The 22,831-nt window shown below is 41.3% G+C and overlaps 1 protein-coding gene across 4 annotated transcripts in view; it reads right to left on the bottom strand.

The window, feature by feature from the left end:
- The window catches only part of MRPS27 (mitochondrial ribosomal protein S27), a 110,210-nt gene that overhangs the window by 11,988 nt on the left and 75,391 nt on the right, over window positions 1-22,831 (bottom strand). For all 4 annotated transcript variants that reach the window (XM_044932620.2, XM_044932619.2, XM_006078187.4 and 1 more), the window contains 5 exons: window positions 17,468-17,582; window positions 11,989-12,067; window positions 7,619-7,734; window positions 3,484-3,586; window positions 503-645 (listed from right to left, as the gene is read on the bottom strand). In XM_044932620.2, the coding sequence (XP_044788555.2) occupies window positions 503-645; window positions 3,484-3,586; window positions 7,619-7,734; window positions 11,989-12,067; window positions 17,468-17,582 (556 nt within the window). The remainder of the gene's footprint in view (window positions 1-502; window positions 646-3,483; window positions 3,587-7,618; window positions 7,735-11,988; window positions 12,068-17,467; window positions 17,583-22,831) is intronic.

The following is a 22,831-nucleotide window of genomic DNA, read 5'->3' as shown; positions in this document are numbered from 1 at the left end:
CTCTGCATCATGCATTCACCACAGAATGATTTACTGGGAAGAAAGAAAGATGGCGCCATGTCTACTGCCTAAACTCATTTCTTGAGAGTTTAGGAAAACTCTGACAGGTAGTCAGTCTCTCAGGACTACACGAAGATACAGAAATGCCAAAAGTAAAAAATAAAATCTTCATGTCTCTTGAGCTTCTACTGAGATTTTACTTTGGTGATGGTAGTGGTGGAGGGCAATAAACGGTATTTTATTGAACTCAGCTTGAATTTCTTGGGAGAGTAGTTTTCCTCCCAGACAGTGAACTATACAATCAACATGAATCTTATTTTCTAGTGCTTGTCAGTAACACTGAGAATGTCTGGTTTTTTCATTCCTTTTCAACTGAGTAAATACATGAATCTATAGAGATAAAGAAGGTGGGGCTGGGGGAGACAAGGAAAACAAATCCACAGCTTGACTTATAAGGGACAGGAGATGCTAAATCCCCCAGAATCAGGGCTGGGTAACTCACCGCTTCCCTACACAGCTTCCCATCCTCTGGGGAGGAGGCCACCTTCTCCATCACTTGAAGGGCTCTGTCGAGGTAGCCTGGCCGCCACAGAAGGGGCATGTTATGGTACACAGCCCGCAGCCCCTGCTGCAACTCCACCTTCCCTGTGCCCAAAAAGAACAATGAAGAAGGCTTAGCCGTGGCTTCCCACTACGTCTGAGACTGAGGACTTGAAGACACAAGTGAATACTCAGCTGGCAGCTTGAGAAATGGAGGATCATTTCAAATCTCTACCAAGACTCATCCCATTCAGTGAATAAGGACATTTCAGATAGATGATGAAAAACGTGGTAAAAGTCAATGTACACACTTTTCAATATAAACTTGTATGGACTTATTATTATTTTTTTTACTTTTTCATTTGGACTGCTGGAGACTATCGCGAGGGCTGAGGGAAATTTACAGAGGTCGCTATATCTGCCTCTAACTAAGTAGTGTGCGTGCATGCATGGTAGGTCGCTTCAGTCGTGCCCAACTTTGAGAGACGCCATGGACTGTAGCCCACCAGACTCCTCTGTTCATGGGATTCTCCAGGCAAGAATACTGGAGTGGGCTGCCATGCCATTCTCCAGCGGATCTGCCCAACCCAGGGAATGAACCCATGTCTCTTACGTCTCCGGTGTTGGCAGGTGGGTTCCTGAATGCTAGCGCCACCTGGGAAGCCCGCCTCTAAATGGAGCTACCCTTATACAACAAAGCAAACAACTGAAATACGACTTTTGTTTCAAGACAAAATGTTGCTCCAAAAAAGAAATTTTACAACTTTCTTACACTGAAAAATTGTGTCAACATCTGACAACTTTCCTTGCCAGGAAATGTTTGACATTTTTAAAAATGCTCTGCAACAGTCCACTGATTATCCTTATGAAAAAAAAAGAAGAAAATCTCACTTTACTCTTTCTTTTAGTTGAGCTGCATCAGCATTTTAATTATAGAGTCCTCATCATCCTTGTGGGTCTCAGGATATGAGTGTTTCTCTTGGAACCTCGAACAATCATAACTAGAGCTGAAGATGTGGCTGGCTGACAGCAGGGTCCCCCAGTGAGGAGGGAGGCTGTCTTGGGATTCCTGGGGGAATAGAGATGTTCTCTGAACTAACGACCAAAGTCACCTTGAGCTGCTGGGTCTTAAATCTACCTTCACTTATCTTTCCCGGGAAGGAGGATTTGGGAAAGCTGTAGTGGAACATAAACAGACAAAGCTCATCAGGTGACAGCTAATTTTAGACCTTTAAGATACTTGGGGCTGGCTGCAGTCACGTTCTGGGAAGCTGCTTATGTCGGAGGTAAATGAGGCTACATCGCACATGACACGCTGAGAGCAGGGGGATCTGAATCTGATGCTGCCAGATTCAAAGCACTCAGGCCTCTGCTCAGAATCAGGAACAACAAAGTACATTTCTTGGCCCTGACAACTTCCTGGACAATTCATGCAGTGATATATTCCTGAGTGCTCCTCTGAAGGTAAATGCAAAAACTTGTAATTAATATCAAACGTAGATGATAAGAGAAAATGATTTATCTTTTAGTTTTCACAATATATTTGATAATATCTTATAAAATACATTTTAATCTCCAAATCATATAAGGAACACCTATGCCTCAACAAAAAACTAATAAACTGATTTAAAAACAGACTAAGAACTTGAATAGACATTTTTCCAAAGAAGACACAGAATAGCCAGTGGACATGTGACAAGATGAGCAATGTCATCAACCATCAGAACCAAAATCAAAAGCACAATTATCATCTCACACTCGACAGGATGGCTATTATCAAAGAAACAAAACACAAGTGTTGGTGAGAGTACGGAGAAACGTGAACCTTTGTGCCTTATTGGTGGGAATGCAAAATGGCACTAACTGCCATGCAAAACGATAGGGAGTGTCCTCGAAACAAAATAAACTGTCATATGAGCCAGCAACTGCACTCTTGGGTATTTATCCAGAAGAACTGAAATCAAGATCCTGAAGAGATGCTGGCACTCCCATGATCACTGGAAAAAGTGATTTTTAAAAAGAGTGGTCAACTCTTTTGTTAGTCTGAGAGCCGCCCAGTGAACTCCTCTGAGTCTGTTTCTACCAGGATCAGCACCCGAGAACGCCACATTGCATTTCTTTGGTGAAGATCAACTCCAAAAGCAGTCAAACTGCTGTAACTTAGATGGTTTTCAGAAAACAAAGGTAAAGGGCAGACACAGTACATGATTGGGAGAAGGTACTTTCCCAAACGCCTATCTGCTTAGGAGACAGCATGGAAGGCTAATGAAATAATATGAATTTAATTAACTCTGTAAATCAGGACACATTTGATGCACACTTGTTGAATGTTACGTGCTCAGATTTGCTGAGAGCCAAGGCCGCTCCTCAAAAGGCCCTCCCCTGCTGCCTGTCTGATTCAATGCAGTCGGGCTCTAAAGCAAAGCCCGCCGCCCTGTGCGTGGCACACTCACAGTGCACTAGCGCGTCCCTCTGTGCGCTCCCACAGGGCCGCTCTCTGCAGTCCTCTTCCCCCACCTGAAAACAATACCCACAATAAGCACTCAATGTTCTTCCTCCTGGACTTGGGTTTAAAGAGACAGGAAGATCGTTTTAATACCGGGGAAGAGTCTACTGGCTAGTTCTCCCAGAGGACCAGAACTTTCCTTTCTTTATCGCTTCTTCACACTGTTTACCACTGAGTATAATCAAGAGCCATCAGAACTAGTTCTCACCTTGCCAGTGGCAAAAGGTTTTTAAATCCCACTTTGTTGTCTTACCTAATAACTGTAAGGCCATCAAAGTCCAGTTTTATGTCTAAAAATGAGAGCTGTACTGGAATTTCACAAGTCTAAATCAAATTATAATTTTATTATAATTAAGAAGTATAATTTTATTAAGAAGTAAAAGAAGGAATCAGTTCCTATCCGTGAAGAACAATGTTAGTAAGGCCCTCCAGCTTACCAAGAAGTGCATAGCCGTACAACTGGGAACTCAACCCCACTGAGTTCTTCTGCTTCAGGCCTGGGAGTAACAGGGAGGCACCGAAGTTCCTCTCCTCTTCCCACTGAAACAGAATACAGCAGGTCATGGTGTAGCCAAGCAATGCTTACTGTATGCAGAAATGTGAGCATTAATGACACAAGAGGGAAAAAGAATATGCTATAACATTAGGTAAAAGAAACAAAATAATCATACTAAAGCTCCATAATTCTGACTTTATAAAGAAAAGATATTTATGTTTGATGAAAAATGCAAAACAGAAACGCCCAATATGTTAACAGATTTCTAGGCAGTGAAATTACAAGCAATTCTGGTTTTCCTCTTTGTGCTTTTCATTCCTTTCTGAATCTGGGGCAGTGAATAACAGCTCCTTTTATAATCAGAAAAGCAAAACAAAAATAAAGAGCCTACTCTGGATCAACACGGCCTTGAGGCAATCAATAAAGATTACCCACGCTGTCGGCTCTGTACTCACACTGCTATGACACGATAGAGCAGGCTTTCTGAATTTTAAACAATTCAGCAATAAGACTCCTTCTACTTCATAGTGTTCAAGTAAATACAACTATTAGACTGCTTTTAGACAGATTAATGCCTCTTAAAAATAAATTAGGCAATCAGAAACACTTAGTGATCACTTCTTTCAACCCAGGGTGCAACATTACACTTCAATAAAGTTGAAGCCTTTTGAGACACGGGGAAACGGGAGGCAAAAACACAAGCGCTGCTGAGGCTGCTGCACACGTGCAATGGCGGTGACAGGGCTCACTGTGACCGCAGGCCCGAGCAGCACCTTGGCAACTCCCCGGACAACGAGAGCCCTGAGCGTCTCGGTGCCGGCGCTGCAGGAGCACACAGCAGCTCGAGTCTTTGTTCTGGCTTAGAAATACAGAACACAAAGCTCAGGTGGCCCTGCACTGGTCAGAGAATGAACAAGGTGTGCAAGCTACCCCTGCAGCCAGGGGTAAGTGGGGCACCCCTGGTGTTAATGGGCACCAAAACCTTTCTTGGGAATGACCTTTGTGCAATGCAAGTGCAATTTCTTAAGGTTTTACTAAACCTTTGAAACAAGCGGACCTTGGGAGAAAAACAAAGCCTCCACAGGCGCTTCTGCAGCACACAGAAGTTAAGAGAGCTGGTAATTAAGGAGGTCATTTCACTTTCAAAAGCAGATCACTCACAGCTTTGACTTCCCTCCACATAAACTGCATGAAAAGGGGCTCAGGGAATAATAAATATGGAACCTTAAAGATGTTTTTCCTTTTCTTTAGGGAAAAACATGATCCATAGTATCAGGATGCAACAGGGGCTGAAGGCCAAATGAACAGCATCCTTGCTCTGCTAGAACCGATCGGGGGTGGTGAGGGCGGCTGCAATGGTGATGCTTCCAAAAGGCCTTTGACAGAGGTAAATGAAAACAAACGAATGTGTTAGACATTTTCTGACGACTGTCTGGAAATAACTCAACTACTGTTGTTTATATGAAAGGCTACTGATGTGTTAACATAAGATATTAGATCTCTTCCAAGCCTTCTACCACATGTACTGTTATGGACTAAAACAGGAGCTATTTTCAAGGTTTCCTCATTTCATGCTTCTGCTTCTCCCATTAATACAAAACAAACCCTCCTTCTCTCCCTCCCTCTTGTACTCCCCTTCACTGTCAAGACATCTGCTCGCTGTCTCCTTTTGCACTTCTGACTCACTCCATAATCCACTTCAACTTGGTTTCTGGCTCCATTATTCTGTGCCCTCATACCACTGAATTAAATGTTCTTCATCAAAGTCCTCATCTCACCCACCTTCTCAGGAGCGTTCTACATGCAGACCATCTTCCCATGGCGTTTGTCCCAACACAGTCTTGATTCTTGTAAACATTTATATATGGATTTATAAATTACATCTCCAGTCCAGATTTTTCCATTCAGATGTCAATTTCCCTTGGGAAATCTGACTGTCTCAAAGGTATCTCAAAATGTAACACATTCAGAGTCAAACCAGTGATTTTCCTCATCAAATGAAGCTTTTTCCCAGAGTGCCTTTTTTAAACACCCGGCAACTCTTTTGGGTCTCCCTGGTGGCTCAGACATAAAAGAGTCTGCCTGCAATGCAGGAGACCTGGACTCGACCCCTGGGTCTGGAAGATCCCCTGGAGAAGCAACTGGCAACCCACTCCAGCATTCTTGCCCGGAAAATCCCATGGATAAGAGGAGCTTGGTGGGCTAGAGTCCATGGGGTCGCAAAGAGTTGGCCCCGACTGAGCGATTAACACAAACAAGTCAGAAACTGAGGTCAGCTTTCACCCTTTACCTCTACATCTATTTCCCTCCCCAACATCTTCTTTGCCTCCTAGATACAGCAACCAACTCCTCTCTAGCTCCCAGCACGTTCTGGTGCCCACACCACCAGCATCTCTTGCTCAGACGACTACGATAGTTGTGGCTAAGACTGGATGGGGGCCAGGGTGGCTGTGGTCAGAGTGCTTAGATTAGAGCACAAAACTGATCATGTTACCCGTCTGCTTCAAACTTTCCAGTAGTTTCTTGCTATGTTTAAGATGCAGACGAAACAGCTTCGCATGACCCACCTTCTCTAACTTTTATCTCATCCTACAATCCTCTCTGTGGCAGTTAGACTTTCTAACTTCCTACCTTCTTCTATCCCCTTTCTGCTGACCATGTTCTTTCTGCTTCAGGGCTTTTGCATGTGACATTTCCTTTTTTTGGATTGTTCTTCCCCTCTTCAGTCTGTTAATTCCTATTCATGCTCCAAATATTAACTAAAGAAATACTTCCTTAAGGAAGTCTTCCCTAACTTACGTTTAAAATAAAAATAAAAACTCCCTACCATACAGTCTTTATAGTGCTCAGTATAGTCATGTGTTTTATTTATTAAATTTTTCTTTTCTGCCACGCCGCGGGGCTTATAGGATCTTAGTTCCCTAAACAGGGACTAAACCTGGGCCAGGGCAGTGAAAGCACTGAGTCCTAACCACTGGGCCACCAGGGAATTCCATGTTTTGTTTTAAATGCCTATATTCTTCTTAGATTATAAGCAGGAAATGTTTGTTCACTATTGTAAAACGAGCACTTGAAACACAGTGAATACAGCAGTTGCTCAAAATATATTTAATGAACTAATGAATGTGAGGTTTGCTGCAGGCTATGACATTCATTTCAGAAAAACAAAAGCACACCATAAATTTTTTACAATGGGAGCTAGGGCAGATGATCTTTCCAGTTTCTACCCAAAGCAGTGTTTTCTGAGGTTACCTTTGAGGTTAAGGGCAAAGTCTGTAGGGCCAGACTGCCTGGCTTCATCACTTATGAGCTCGGCCACTTTATGGAGTATCTCTATGCCCTAGTGTTCTCATCTGCACGGAGTTGAGAGGATTGGATGAAATGAACAAATCTAAAACACCAAGAACACAGGAAGTGTAAAGTAAGTGCTATTTAAGTATTAGCTACTGTTATTACTGCTGTTACTCTTAGGGGAGCAATAAACAATTGGAGAAGGAAATGGCAACCCACTCCAGTATTCTTGCCTGGAAAATCCCATGGACAGAGGAGCCTGGAGGGCTACAGTCCATGGGTCACAGTAGGACAAAACTTAGTGACTAAGCAATAACAATGAAGAGATGAAACCAAAATTTGGTATTCTGGACTGACCCAGAGCAACCTTAAGAAAATATTGACACAAAATAAACAACCAGTATTTAATACCTGAAGCTGTGGTTAAAGCTAGCTGCCTCACTGCTTCATTGGCATGCCACGTCCAGCTCTCACTGATCATCAATTACCCATTTCTGAATGTGTGAAGTGCACTCAGCGTAGCTCATGTTTCATAATGTACATAAGGACTTTCACTGGAGATTCTTCCAAGCAGAAGAACGTTCAATTCCACTTTGTTAGAACCCAGGACCTAAAATGTATGGGTGAACACTCATACCTGGTCGTGCAGGGTCACAGGGCTTGACAGCAAGTATCTTTTCCCAGATGCCGAGGGCAGGGCTTTCCTCTGGCCCCCACATCCCTACTGAGCAGCTGCTGCTTGCTTCTCTAAGGCTCTTAGTACTGTTTCAAGACAGGTCACTTACACTGAAGTCTGTCTTCTTTGCCAGGCACTGGTATAGAACATAGAGGGAGAGGAGCTGGGTGGAAGGAACTTCGAAAGCTTCTTGCATCATGATCTCAAAAACCACAGATAAGGCATCTGACAAGAAGATCAAGGCAAAAATTAGGAAATTAGGTAACATCATCAAATCTGTATTTAGCTATGCATGCATGCATGCTAAGTCACTTTAACTGTGTCCAACTCTTTGTGACCCTATGGACTGTAGTCCACCAGGCTCCTCTGTCCATGGGGTTCTCCAGGCAAAATACTCTCCAGGAGGGTTTTCATCCCCTCCTCCAGGGGATCTTCTTGACCTGGGGATCAAACCCACGTCTCTTATGTCTCCTGCGCTGGCAGGTGGGTTCTTTACCACTAGCACAACCATAAGACTCAAAAAGTGAGGCATGATAGAAAAATACAAAGACTCATGACGTTAAATGTGGGCTGTGGTCCTAGTTCTTCTGTAAAGCAGGTCTTTCCCCTGTCTTTAGCTTCTACTGTACATACTGCTAGGTATTAAATCAGATGCTACTGTGCCGCTGTTCTCAAGGACACAGAATAAACCACTTGATTTCTCAGTATCTCCTTCATGATGATAAAATACCATTTGTTCCATAGATTCCACAAGATTGTTGGATAGTCCAACAACATAATACATATGAAAATGCCTCATAAACTGTGGAGCAAATTTAAGGCAGCATGTCCACCAGCTGGAAGAGCTAAGGCATACAGAAAGGAGGCAAGTATATTTTCCAGGTCACCCTGGTAAGAAGAGATGGAGAGGGCTGGGCGGAATGCCCCACTGTATGTTCTGGAACCTTCTTTCTGTTTTGGGAAAAAAGGATGAATGCTAAAGGTAATTTTAAATCCTAGGTATTACTTCAAAGACAGAAAACTGATGACTACGAAAAGGACAATCAGCTTCAATTTAAAAGAGTTGAAAGAATGGAAAGGAAATGCGTATTCATAACTTGTAAGTCCCTGAGTTTAACACAGAAGATTCTTGTTTCCACATGAATGCTGATCACAGACCAGATCTTCAGCAAGATCTGATTTATTTCCCCTCAATATTCCACAACGTAAGCGGAAGGCAAGAAAATCAAGTTCAAATAATTTCTTTCCCTTACTATTTGTTGTTAAATCAGAGATGTTAACATTTGTTTAAAATACAGTGCCTGCATATAATGTTTTGAATAACAGCTGCTCTGTTAAACGGTTTTTGCATATACTCATAATTGTAAGAGTTAGCACTCATTTGTAGCTATTGCTAGCCAGCTGGTTTTCTGTGTGTTGTCATGGTTCTAAATGAGGTCAAATGCAAGAATTGCTATATTCTTTTAGTAAATGGGTAAACTGAGACAGACAGGCAGACCAGGGAGGAGTCACCCAGTAAGTCAGTAGCAAAAAAGAGCCTGAAAGAGACATAAACAAACAGTCCCCTACCCTACCAACAAACCAGTATTTTAAAAGAACAAGTTAAAGCTAAAAATATAGTTCAGAAAAATGTTTTGCCAACTGTTCAATACTGAATTCAAAATTACACATGAATAAATCAAATTCATCTCTAATTTATATTCATTTCAGTCAGCTTGGGAAGTGAAATTAGATTGACCTATATAAGATTTCCTGTTCATCCATAATTATTTATGTATTTTGATATTTCCTATTTTAACAACAAAAGTATAATATTTTCTAATTTCTTGCCATAAACAACAATAATTTTCATCAGAAGTTTATTTACAAAAATTCTCAACATCATTTACTCTGAATTTAGGGGGGAACCCCCAAACTCCTTTTACCCTTCTAACATTCCCTTTAACAAGAGAGAGGAGAGAAAACTGCTACTACATAATTTTCCAGTGATAAACTAGTAAGAATTTTAAAATGTGATGTTCACAGAGAATGGAAGATGAAACATGCAAAAGAGAATTATCTTTTAAAAATTATCTTTAATTTTAGTTCAATTTAGGAAATGCATGTTTAAAATGGAATGAAAATGGACAAGGGACAATAAGCATTTAAAAAAATAATGTACAGCAAATATTTTTAGGCAGTCAACAGCTCCAAGTTTTACGAGAGAGAAGAGAAAGCAGAGAGGTCCTGGGTGCCCAGCCTAACCACTGCATCCCGATGCAATGGAAAAGGCTGAGGGTGAGGGATGTAACTCAATGACAGGAAGCAAGGCGTCAAAAAGGAAAAGGACCACCAGTCCATATCCGTGTCCTGAGGTAGTGACTACCACAACACAGGCAAAGCTCAGAACCAAGCCTGAGGATGAGATGGTGGAAGGGGAAGCCAGGGTGTATCTTCATACAATGGCACAGCCTCCTCTTTCCTTCTTCACTGTCTGTGTAGCTGAGAGCACAAGCGTGCTGTACCATCCTTCCCCATCCACGGAGACTGGCAGGGCTCCACCTGACTGCTCTGTAGGGTCTGCCACAATCCCCCTCTTTCCTTGGTCCCCCCCTTATTGTAGATGAAGGTAAGAGCCACTTCAGGTTAGTTCCATGGAGCCACAGGATTTGGGGGTAAAGAAAACTCCAGAGATCACCGATGCACTTTCTTTGTTCTTATTGTTCAGTCGCTAAGTCCTGTCTGACTCTCTGTAACCTCATGGACTACAGCACACCAGACTTCCCTGTCCTTCATCTCCATCTCCTAGAGCTTGTTCAAGCTCATGTCCATTGAGTTGATGATGCTATCTAACCATCTCATCCTGTCTCCCTCTTCTCCTTCTGCCCTCGACCTTTCCCAGCATCAAGGTCTTTTCCAATGAGTTGGCTCTTTGGATCAGGGGGCCAAAGTATTGGAGCTTCAGCATCAGTCCTTCCAATGAATATTCAGGGTGGAGCCCTTTAGGATTGACTGGCTTGATCTCCTTGCAGTCCAAGGGACTCGCAAGACTCTTCTGCAGCACCACAGTTTAAAAGCATCCATTCTTCAGGGTGTAGCCTTCTTTACGGTCTAACTCTCACATCCATACATGACTACTGGAAAAACCGTAACTTTGACTAGATGGACCTTTATCGGCAAAGTGATGTCTCTGCTTTTTAATATGCTGTCTAGGTTTGTCAGAGCTTTTCTTCCAAGGAGCAAGCATCTTTCAATGTCATGGCTGCAGTCACCATCTGCAGTGATTTTAGAGCCCTAGAAAATAAAATCTGTCACTGTTCCCACTTTTTCCTCATTTATTTGCCATGGAGTGATGGGACTAGATCCCATGATCTTAGTTTTTTGAATGTTGAATTTTAAGCCAACTTTTTCACTTTCATCAAGAGGCTCTTTAGTTCCTCTTCACTTTCTGCCATCCATTAGGGTGGTATCATCTGTATATCTAAAGTTGTTGGTATTTCTCCCAGCAATCCTGATTCTAGCTTATGATGCATCTAGCCCAGCATTTCGTATGATGTACTCTGCATATAAATTATATTTAACTTATATAGCAGGGTGACAATATACAGCCTTGTCATACTCCTTTCCCAATTTGGAACCAGTCTGTTGTTCCATGTCCAGTTCTAACTGTTGCGTTTTGACCTGCATACAGCCTTCTTAGGAGACAGGTAAGGTGGTCTGGTATTCCCATCTCTTGAAGAATTTTCCACAGTTTGTTGTGATCCACGCAGTCAAAAGCTTTAGCGTAGTCAATGAACAGAAATATGTTTCTCTGGAATTCCCTTGCTTTTCCTATTATCCAACAGATGTTGGGAATTTGATCCCTGGTCCCTCTGCCTTTCTAAATCCAGCTTGGACATCTGGATGTTCTTGGTTCATATACTGCTGAAGCCCAGCTCGAAGGATTTTGAGCATGATCTTGCTAGCATGTGCAATGAGCACAACTGTATGGCAGTTTGAACACTGCACTTACGTCAGAGACAGGGAAACAAAAGCCTATGGAGGTAAAATGACTTCCCTTCATAGTGAGCATGCTACTCTCTCCAGTATAAGATTTTATGCTTATACACTTCACATGCTGTAACAACTGTGATGTAAGTAAAACAAAGTTAGCAAACTGTGCTTAAAACAAAGTCAAGCTAATAGCTGAATATATAAGGTTATAATATAACCTTAACTAGCTGTGGAAGCTCAGGGAGCTTTATTGCATTAACTAAATTCACTGTCCTTTGCCCAAAGAGACATGAATAAATAAATTTGAGAAACTCAGAGGAAAGAAGACCTGGATAGGAGTCTCCTATTTGGCCACCTGATAAGGTCAATCAACTGCGCATCTATTTCTGACTGAAAGAGTGATATACAGATGTCATTAAGAAATTAAAAAAAGGTAAAAGTGCCTATATTTACTTCCCTCTGGGAACGGTAGATCCATTATAAATGGACCTTGGTTTGATTTCATACCTTTGTAATTTTCTTTCTTTATGAAATGATCCATCAGTAAGTTAAATGTATAGTTATCTGGAAAAATACCATATTGGACCTGCAATGAAAATAAAAATAAAAGTAAAATAAGAGAAAAAACTCATTAAGTTCAGTTTATAATATATGCCTATGTATTATTCAGGAAAAAAATTTCTTCCCATTAGCTTTAAAATATCTGACTATCATTTTACGGCATCTGTGACAGTGAAATAAAAGCTGTGACTCATGCAGCTTGGTAATTGGAACTGTTGGTCAGGGTGAGAAAGTTGTGAGTGGGTGTCTGATACAAGACAACTGACGTGAAAAATAAAGCTCAATTCTAACACCTCATCATAACTTAAAAAACCCTGAACCAAACCAAGGATATAAAAAACAACCACATTCCACTGGTTCAGTGATTCTTTTAAAAAAGTATGAATATCAACACAAAAATGGAGTCCCAAGAGAAGGCACACATTAATCACACTATGCAGCATTTTCTGGTCCTTAGAGTGCTCTTCTCCCAACTTTATTAAAATATAATTCACATGTAACATTGTGTGATTTTAAGGTGCACAACATGATCATTTAACATGCATATATACTGCAAAATGATTACTACAATAAGGCTAGTTAACACATTCATTGCCTCACATAACGATCTTTTGGTGGCAGTGGTGATGAGAATATTTAAGATCTACTCTCTTGGCAACTTTCAAGAATATAATATAGTACTCTTAACTACAGTCATCACGCTATACATTAGATCCTCAGAATTTACTCATCTTTGGAAGTTTGTATCCTTTGACCAACATCTCCCCATTTCCAGCCTCCCTCCCCAGACCCTGATATCCGTTATTCTACACTGTTTCTATGAGTTCTGCCTTTTCAGATTTCACACATAAGTGAGATCATGAGCTATCTGTCTTTCTTTAAATGACTTATTCTACTTTGCATAATGCTCTTAAGGTTTGTCCACATCATCTCAAACGGCAGAAGTTCCTTTTGAATGGCTAAATATCCCACTGTATGTGTATGTACAGGCTTCTCTGGTAGTTCAGATAGTAAAGAATCTGCCTGCATATGCAGGAGACCCAGGTTCCCCCCACCTCCCCACCCCACACATTTTCTTTATCCATTCACCTGTAAATGGACACTTAGGTTTCCATGGCTTGGCTGTTGTTAATAATGCTTCGGTGAACGTGGAGTTGCAGGTGTCTCTTTGAGACAGTGATTTCACCTCCTTTGGATATATAACCAGAAGTGGATTTGCTGGATCATATGGTATTTCTATTTTTAATTTCTTGAGTGATCTCCATACTATTTCCCATACTGGCTGTACCCATTTACATTCCCACCAACAGTGCATAAGGGATCCCTTTTTGCCCTCTTCTTGCCAGCATCCGTTATCTCTTGTCTATGAATTTTTAAAGACCCAAGAAACCTGAGATTTTAGTGCCTTCCTGTGTGATTTTCATGCACAATGAAGTCTGACTACTAATCATCTAAACTGTGGTTATATATTTATTTAAAATTCCTATCTCGGTAGGATTACCCACTCCCATCAACCACCAGAAACATCCAAGGAATTTTTTTTCCAATTACACCCATTCTCCTTGAGAAATTCTGATAATCCTAAACCCCAGTTGTCAGTCTCTGCTGAACTGAGTCTCTATTACTAGCAGACTGTACAGAATGCCTCAAATGTGCTGAAATACAAAAAAAAAAAAAAAAAAAAAAGATGTTCAGAAGCTACTGTTTTAAAAGTTGCAGCCCATGTGCAGTGTTTAACTTGATCAAAGCAGTCATTCAATCTGCAATAATCCCTAAGGCAGGGTAAAAACAAAATATTTTAGAATGATAAATCATTAAAGCTGGAAGAAAAGAAACTTAGGAATCAACTGGTCAGTGATTCTCAATCCTGGCTACAAAAATCAACATGTAAGCTTTAAAAAGACACCAGTGAGGTAGGAATGGGCAGAGCACAGAGGATAAGGGGGCAGGGGCTGGGGAGCGGGGCAATGAAACTAGCCTGTATGATACAATAATGGTAGATGTGGGTCATTATACCTTGTTCAAAGCCATAGAGTAAACCCTAATGTAAACATGGACTTTGGGTGATTTGTGTTTCAATGCAGGTTCATCACTGTAACAAATGGCTCACTTGGATGAGAAATGCTGATAATGGGGGAGGCACATCCCCGCAAGTGCGAGGACAGGGAACATATGGAAAATTTCTGTACCTTCTGTTCAATTTTGCTGTGAAACTAAAATTGCTCTAAAAAAATAAAATCTAAAAAAAAAAATTTTTTTTAACCAATTAAAAAAAATACCAATGCCTAGGTTCCAGAAAGACCAATTAAATTAGAATCCTGGGGGTGGAGAAAGCATCTATAATTTTTAAAAGCTTCTTACATGACTCTAATGGGCAGCCAAGGTTGGAAATCACTGATTTGGTACACCTCACTTGACTTAGAGCTGAAAAAACTAAGACTCCAAAGAATAAACTTACTATTTGCCTAAAGTGAAAGTGTTAGTTCATCACTCGTGTACGACTCTCTGCGACCCTATGGACTGTAGCTCACCAGCCTCCTCGTCCATGGAATTCTCCAGGCAAGAATACTGCAGTAGGTAAGCCATTCCCTTCTCAATGGGATCCTTCCCAATTCATGGATTGAACCCAGGTCTCCTGTACTTCAAGCAGATTCTTTACCATTTGAAATACCAGGGAAGCCCATTTGCATAAAGTTAAGAACAATTGGTAGAATTTATGTTGTTATAGCTTGGTTCTTCTGACTCTGTCTGGTGTGTTTTTCACTAAAAGACTAGTAACAATAAAAAATAAGATAGAAATAGTAGATTTATTTGTGAACCTGCTTATCTACTTTATCAAATTATAAGCTTCCCAAGGGAAAAGAATAGGATGTTGCCCATTTTTGTGACAATGCCATACCCAACCCAACATCTCACACACAATCTGTCTGCAACGTGTATCAAGTTAAGCTGGTAACCAAGTAAGTCATAGGAACAAAGACTTCCAAAAACAAATTTAGTATTTCTTTTTGAGTTAAAAAACAGAAGGTTCAATGACACTACAGATATAATACAGTTCCAGAGAAATATTATTAAAGTCTTGTTATGGGTCAAACCAGGATTGTAGCTTGAGATTCACAATAACAACGTTCTAACTTTTGTTCATTTTGTCCTTATTTCATACTAAGAGGGGAATGAAGAGTCAGCCGTTGGGTGAACATTCAGAAAGACCTAATTGTAGGGGCTTCTGCGGCTTGAGGGACTTAGGAAGACATGCTCTGAATAATCTAGGAAGTCTGTCTTTTCAAAAATGTGTAAGAGATATGAATGTTCTGGAGACTGTACTCTAGAAAAATGGTCATGTCTTTTACCCTAACGTCACCAAAGGAAACTAGGCAAAAACCCCAAGACTTAGGGATCAAGAATGAAATGACCACCAACAGTTTCTGTGATTGGTTTACTTTTTCCTTTCACCTCTCCATGTTTAAATCACTATGCTTTGAAAAGCCACAGCTACAGGAATCTTTATTTTTAATGTGCTGATTAATTTATACCAGCTCCATTCTAAAAGATTCAGTTCAGTTCAGTTCAGTTCAGTTGCTCAGTCCTGTCCGAATCTTTGCAACCCCATGGCAGCACGCCAGGCCTCCCCGTCCATCACCAACTCCCAGAGTTCACACAAACTCATGTCCATCGAGTCAGTGATGCCATTCAGCCATCTCATCCTCTGTCGTCCCCTTCTCCTCCTGCCCCCAATCCTTCCCAGCATCAGAATCTTTTCCAATGAGTCAACTCTTTGCATGAGGTGGCCAAAGTACTGCAGTTTCAGCTTTAGCATCAGTCCTTCCAAAGAACACCCAGGACTGATCTCCTTTAGAATGGACTGGTTGGATCTCCTTGCAGTCCAAGGGACTCTCAAGAGTCTTCTCCAACACCACAGTTCAAAAGCACCAATTCTTTGGTGCTCAGCTTTCTTTACAGTCCAACTCTCACATCCATACATGACCACTGGAAAAACCATAGCCTTGACAAGACGGACCTTTATTGGCAAAGTAATGTCTCTGCTTTCAAATATGCTATCTAGGTTGGCCATAACTTTCCTTCCAAGGAGTAAGCGTCTTTTAATTTCATGGCTGCAATCACTATCTGCAGTGATTTTGGAGCCCAAAAAATAAAGTCTGACACTGTTTCCACTGTTTCCCCATCTATTTCCCATGAAGTGATGGGACCAGACGCCATGATCTTCGTTTTCTGAATATTGAGCTTTAAGCAAACTTTTTCACTCTCCTCTTTCACTTTCATCAAGAGGCTTTTTAGTTCCTCTTCACTTTCTGCCTTAAGTGTGGTGTCATCTGCGTATCTGAGGTTATTGATATTTCTCCCGGCAATCTTGATTCCAGCTTGTGCTTCTTCCAGCTCAGCATTTCTCATGATGTACTCTGCATAGAAGTTAAATAAGCAGGGTGACAATATACAGCCTTGATGTACTCCTTTTCCTATTTGGAACCAGTCTGTTGTTCCATGTCCAATTCTAACAGTTGCTTCCTGACCTGCATATAGGTTTCTCAAGAGGCAGGTCAGGTGCTCTGGTATTCCCATCTCTTTCAGAATTTTCCACAGTTTATTGTGATCCACAGAGTCAAGGACTTTGGGATAGTCAATAAAGCAGAAATAGATGTTTTTCTGGAACTCTCTTGCTTTTCTATGATCCAGCGGATGTTGGCAATTTGATCTCTGGTTCCTCTGCCTTTTCTAAAACCAGCTTGAACATCTGGAAGTTCATGGTTCACGCATTGCTGAAGCCTGGCTTGGAGAATTTTGAGCATTACTTTACTAGTGTGTGAGATGAGTGCAACTGTGCGGTAGTTTGAGCATTCTTTGGCATTGCCTTTCTTTGGGATTGGAATGAAAATTGACCTTTTCCAGTCCTGTGGCCACTGCTGAGTGTTCCAGATTTGCTGGCATATTGACTGCAGCACTTTCACAGAGTCATCTTTCAGGATTTGAAATAGCTCAACTGGAATTCCATCACCTCCACTAGCTTTGTTCATAGTGATGCTTCCTAAGGCCCACTTCACTTCACATTCCAGGATGTCTGGCTCTAGGTGAATGATCACACCATCGTGATTATCTTGGTCATAAAGATCTTTTTTGTACAGTTCTTCTGTGTATTCTTGCCACCTCTTCTTAATATCTTCTGCTTCTGTTAGGTCCATACCATTTCTGTCCTTTATCGAGCCCATCTTTGCATGAAATGTTCCCTTGGTATCTCTTATTTTCTTGAAGAGATCTCTAGTCTTTCCCATTCTGTTATCTGAGGGCAAATAAATTTAAAAGCTATTTCTTGTACTATTCTCTGCTGTACTATAATGGAACATGTAATGGTACAGGCACCATTTTGCCTAAACTGAGGAGAATAAGCTGCAAATGCCAGCAAACCACTCACCTTATTTACAAGGGTATATAAGGCTTTGTCTTGTGCACCGTATTTCAGACACTGTCTAATCCAGGTGTGGATAGTCCAATTTCTCAAGTACCAGCAGTTGGGACTGTGCCGAAATCTAAATAAAACACAAGAAGATAAAAAACTGGTTTTAACTCTTAGATGTCAATGCCAAAATCCATGTTCCATCAGCAGGTCCCCCTCTGAGGAATTTACAGATGATCATTAAAGTCAGGAAGGCCAACAGCTAATAAAACTTGAGGATAAAACTCATTAACATCTGAAATGGGAAAGAGAAGGCAAAATAACAGTAATAAAAATATTATAAAAATTTTACTCCTTATTTATATTCCCTAATTCAACATCTTGTTTTAATATGAGATTTATGAAAAATGATTTCAGGAATATGCTCTACTAGAAGACAGATATGAAAGCTCATTGGAAAAGGAAATGGCAACCCACTCGAGTATGCTTGCCTGGAGAATCCCATGGACTGAGGAGCCTGGTGGGCTGTGGTCGGTCCGCGGGGTCACAGACAGTCGGACACAACTGTGTGACTGAATAACAACAACAATGGAAGCTCATACTTTAGAGGTTTAAAACAGATGAAGTAAAAGATGAAAACTAGAACAGCACAGCAATTTTAGAGGAAAATCAGCTGTGAGTTACACTGCTATTTCTTGATGCACTTAGGGGAGATTGGGACACTCTTCAGTGAATTGAAAGGGTAAAAAAAAAGAAAAAAAAAATGAGCAAAATTTAACATTCAGACCCTCCAGGACCCACGGTCATTCTGACTTTCACACAACTCCATTCCAGTGCTTCAGTCTACCTCCTCTTGCTTCCTGCTGCTCCCCACATGGTTTTTAAAGGCCTAAGCTGTCCAAACTGAGGTGTATATAGTACCAGTATTCCCACAAAGGAATGGAACTTGGAAGGGAATTCAAATGGTAGTCTTGCCACGAGTTGGCACGCATTGGCTGGAGCAGCTTTTGCTTGCTCCTGGGGTCTGTGCCATGAGGCTGAGTGACGGGAGGAGAGGGGCGACAGGCGTGAGGAGGCCACGTAAAGGGCGGTGCTGTCCTCTAGCTGCTTATCTGTTTACACCTGGACGGTTCCTCAAACATCATGTTATGTCAGCTCAAGTCTGCACCTTTTCTTTGAACCTTCAGGAAGTGGAAGCAGGTCAATCTCTGGACCCCACAAAACTAAAAAAGTCAATTTGTCTTCTTATTGTAAAAACAAAAGGCAAGACAAAAACTTAAAGTGAAAGAATTTTATGCCATATTTGAGAGTTGGGGCTACAGGCTAATACTGGGGGTTTTCAGAGGCCAGTTATTCAATCTGCCACCTGCTATTTCCTGCCATCTGGTATTGGGATAGTTTCCTGCTGACCAGGTTTTCTGCCAAAGTAAAAGCTGAGAGAAAGAGAGCAAGTGAGAAGTAGTACTTAATTTTGGCTGTTTATTAGTGATCTGTTGAGAGATTTGACAAAAATAAGATTTGAAGATATTTTTCAAATTTAGTCATGCAGCCCTGTCTAGTCTTTTGAATGCTTTTCATTTGGCTGGAAAAAGTTTTTCTCACTTGATCTTTCCTTACAGAATTAACCCCTTTAAAAGCAGAGAGAGAGAAATATGTCAAATTGTGTTTAAGATGAGAGTGACCTGGCCAGAGAAAAGCCATTGTATAAGTGCCCTAGATACGGTCTAATGAGATCCCCTGCATAGAAATGAAAACATATCTTTTAGTATTTCACGCATTCCCTCACATTTTAAAATCAGTAGCTGAGCTAATTGAGCTTCCTTCCTTGTAACTCTGAAAAATCTGAGATTTTAAGTGTAACAACCAATTAAAAGCTAATTTTATTATTATTATAACTTTTAAAGTCAAGTGAAATACCAGCTGTATTGCCTAAAGATGGGGATGCTTCCTTGATAGCCTGAAGGCTTCCTGGACAGCAATCAGGGGGGCGGGGGTGACTGCCTTGCTCAACACTGATTCCTTGGTCCTTGACACAATTTGTGGCCCATGATAGGTTTTTAACAAATAATAAAAGAGCTTTAATCAACACTGATCACTATGCTAACTTCTATGGTATATTTTAGAATTATAAATTCCCTGTTTGGGCATTTATAATCTTATTACAAAAATATTGCCTTAGGAAGCATCACTATGAACAAAGCTAGTAGAGGTGATGGAATCCCAGTTGAGCTATTTCAAATCCTAAAAGATGATGCTGTGAAAGTGCTGCACTCAATATGCCAGCAAATTTGCAAAACTCAGCAGTGGCCACAGGCCTAGATAAGGTCAGTTTTCATTCCAATCCCAAAGAAAGGCAATGCCAAAGAATGTTCAAACTACCGCACAACTGCACTCATCTCACACAGTAGCAAAGTAATGCTCAGAATTCTCCAAGCTAGGTTCAACAGTACATGAACTGAAAACTTCCAGATGTTGAAGCTGGATTTAGAAAAGGCAGAGGAACCAGAGATCAAACTGCCAACATCCACTGGATCATTGAAAAAGAGAGTTCCAGAAAAACATCTACTTCTGCTTTATTGATTACGCCAAAGCCTTTGACTGTGTGGATCACAACAAACTGTGGAAAATTCTTCAAGAGATGGGAATACCAGACCACCTTACTCATCTCCTGGAAAAACTGTATGCAAGTCAAGAAGCAACAGTTAGAACTGGACATGGAACAACAGACTGGTTCCAAATCGGGAAAGGAGAACCTCAAGGCTGTATACTGTCACCCTGCTTATTTAACGTATATGCAAAGTACATCATGCGAAATGCAGGCTGGATGAAGCACAAGCCGCAATCAAGACTGTCAGGAGAAATATCAATAACCTCAGATATGGAGATGACACCACCCTTAAGGCAGAAAGTGAAGAAGAACTAAAGAGCCTCTTGATGGTGAAAGAAAAGAGTGAAAAAGCTGGCTTAAAACTCAACATTCAGAAAAAACTAAGATCATGGCATCCGGTCCCATCACTCCATGACAAATAGATGTGGAAACAATGGAAACAGTGACAAACTTTATTTTCTTGGGCTCCAGAATCACCACAGACGCTTGCTCCTTGGAAGAAAAGCTATGACAAAACTGGAGAGCATATTAAAAAGCAGAGACATTACTTTGCCAACAAAGGGCTGTCTAGTCAAAGCTATGGTTTTTCCAGTAGTTATGTATGGATGTGAATTGGACCATGGCTACGACCTGAAGAATGGATGCTTTTGAACTGTGGTGTTGGAGAAGAGTCTTGAGAGTCCCTTGGACTGCAAGGAGATCCAACCAGTCAATCCTAAAGGACTCAACCCTGAATATTCAATGGAAGGACTGATGCTGAAGCTCCAATACTTTGAAGTATGCAAAGAGCTGACTCATTAGAAAAGGCCCTGATCCTGGGAAAGATTGAGGGCAGGAGGAGAAGGGGATGACAGAGGATGAGAAGGTTGGATGGCATCACCGACTCAAGGACATGGGTTTGGGTGGACTCTGGGAGTTGGTGATGGACAGGGAGGCCTGGTGTGCTGCGGTTCATGAGGTCACAAAGAGTCGGACTGAGCAACTGAACAACAGCAACAAAAATAACATATTGGGTTGGCAAAAGAAAGTTTGTTCAGGTTTTTCTGTACCATCTTTCACATTAATCCAAATGAACTTTTTGGCCAACCCCATATAAACCAGTTTAACAATAAAACAAGGGGCGGGGACATGATGAATGCTAAAGATGGAAAGGGTGTTGCGAGATGTTACAGATGTTTTTGATAATAGTGGTTGCTAGGTTTAGTCTATTTTTCCTTCAAAAACAAAAAATTGTCAATTACCTCCTTCACCCAAGACTGTTTAAATCTCATTTAAATCTAATCTTCTGCTTTAGGTTGTCTCCATTGACCACTAAAGTTATTTCTTTTCTTTCTGATGGACTTTAAAATAAGAGCACCATGACCATACCCAACCAAACACCCTTTTCTTTTATTCACGATCAGCAGACCATTTTCAGGCTTTGAAAGAGTACCAAAGATCGACAGGATCTAGTACAGACCTTTAAAGCTGAGATGAAAATTTGTGTACAGCCTTTCGCTAACCTTCTGAGGCTACCTTTTAACACATGGAGAAACAGAGAAGTCTTTTCTTCTCAAATCTTTTGTCACACTTTACTTCTTAGAAGCCTAAAGGCAAAGTTACTCAAGACCTCACATAGCTAATATAATCATCTCCTTTTGGAAGGTGTGTCAACAGGCTCACATGGGTCTTCACTAAGCTAACTCCCTTTCCCATCCTGGAGCAGGGCTACTTGGTGTGATCTCTGCTCTGTGAGTCCTAATAATCCAGACAGCCGTGACCAGGGTATTTTCAACTAAGTGACAACATGAAATCAATTTAGGAGAAAGAAGCAAACATATATTACATTAGGCACACACATATTATGACATATGCTGCTCAAAGTGCCATTCCTACATTTCCTAGCCAGGCAACAAGTAAACTCCTTTTAAGTCCTCATCAGCATTAAAAAAAAAAAAAAATAAGCACACAACTTATCTAACTGTCTAGAATACAAACCACTCAGAGCACCGAGATGGGTCCAACTTTGGATGGTGAGTTTAAGAATTCTCTGTCAGTGACTCTTTAAGCAGTTCAGACAGAAACATTCAGGCTCTTTTCAGACCTGCCAGTGGTAATATGATAGCCAGGTAAGTCTCTGGAATGGGTACTCGCCTGGAACGACTCTGCGAACTGCCGGGCCAGCATGCTCCCTTTCAGCCAAGGGAAAGGCAAAGAGACAAGAACACAACTAACACATTGATTTTCCAAATTGCCTGCAAACAGACTGGCTTTTGTTCTTGCCTGGTGGGACCACCAGCCTGGCAGATTACAGGCAGCCACTGTAGGAGTCCCCTCTGTGCCCCATGCCATCAGCTGTTTGCTCACCTCGACAGAAGCTTTATTATTGTCCACGCCAGCAGGCTGCCAAGCTAGGCAAACCGTGTGAGTGTGGAAAAGATAAACAGATGCAACCCAAATAACCCCAACAAGGCTTGTGCTCACAAACACAAGAGACCTTCTGAGCTTCCCAGTTATAAAACAGAAGCAGACTCGACAATTCTATGGATGTGAGTATTTTCTTGGAAGCAAGAAGGGACACAAAGAAGGAGAAGGAGAGGATGAAGCGTGCTCTCAAGCTCTGGCTCTATTAGTTCCCAAAGCTGGTATCCTATGGCTGAAGAGACATCTGTCACAGTGCTAAGTGGGGTTTCCAGGTGAAGCCAGAATGTGCCCAGGCCAGTCAAACAGCAGGTAGTGAGAAGCTTCCTGTCCTCAAAAATCAAGCAACATTCTGGACTTTTCGGGGCATCTGC

Source organism: Bubalus bubalis, chromosome 19 (genome assembly GCF_019923935.1).
Source record: "Bubalus bubalis isolate 160015118507 breed Murrah chromosome 19, NDDB_SH_1, whole genome shotgun sequence".
Lineage (NCBI taxonomy): Eukaryota > Metazoa > Chordata > Mammalia > Artiodactyla > Bovidae > Bubalus > Bubalus bubalis.
The sequence above is the reverse complement of the archived record's forward strand: the minus strand, read 5'-3'. Positions and strand labels throughout refer to the sequence as shown.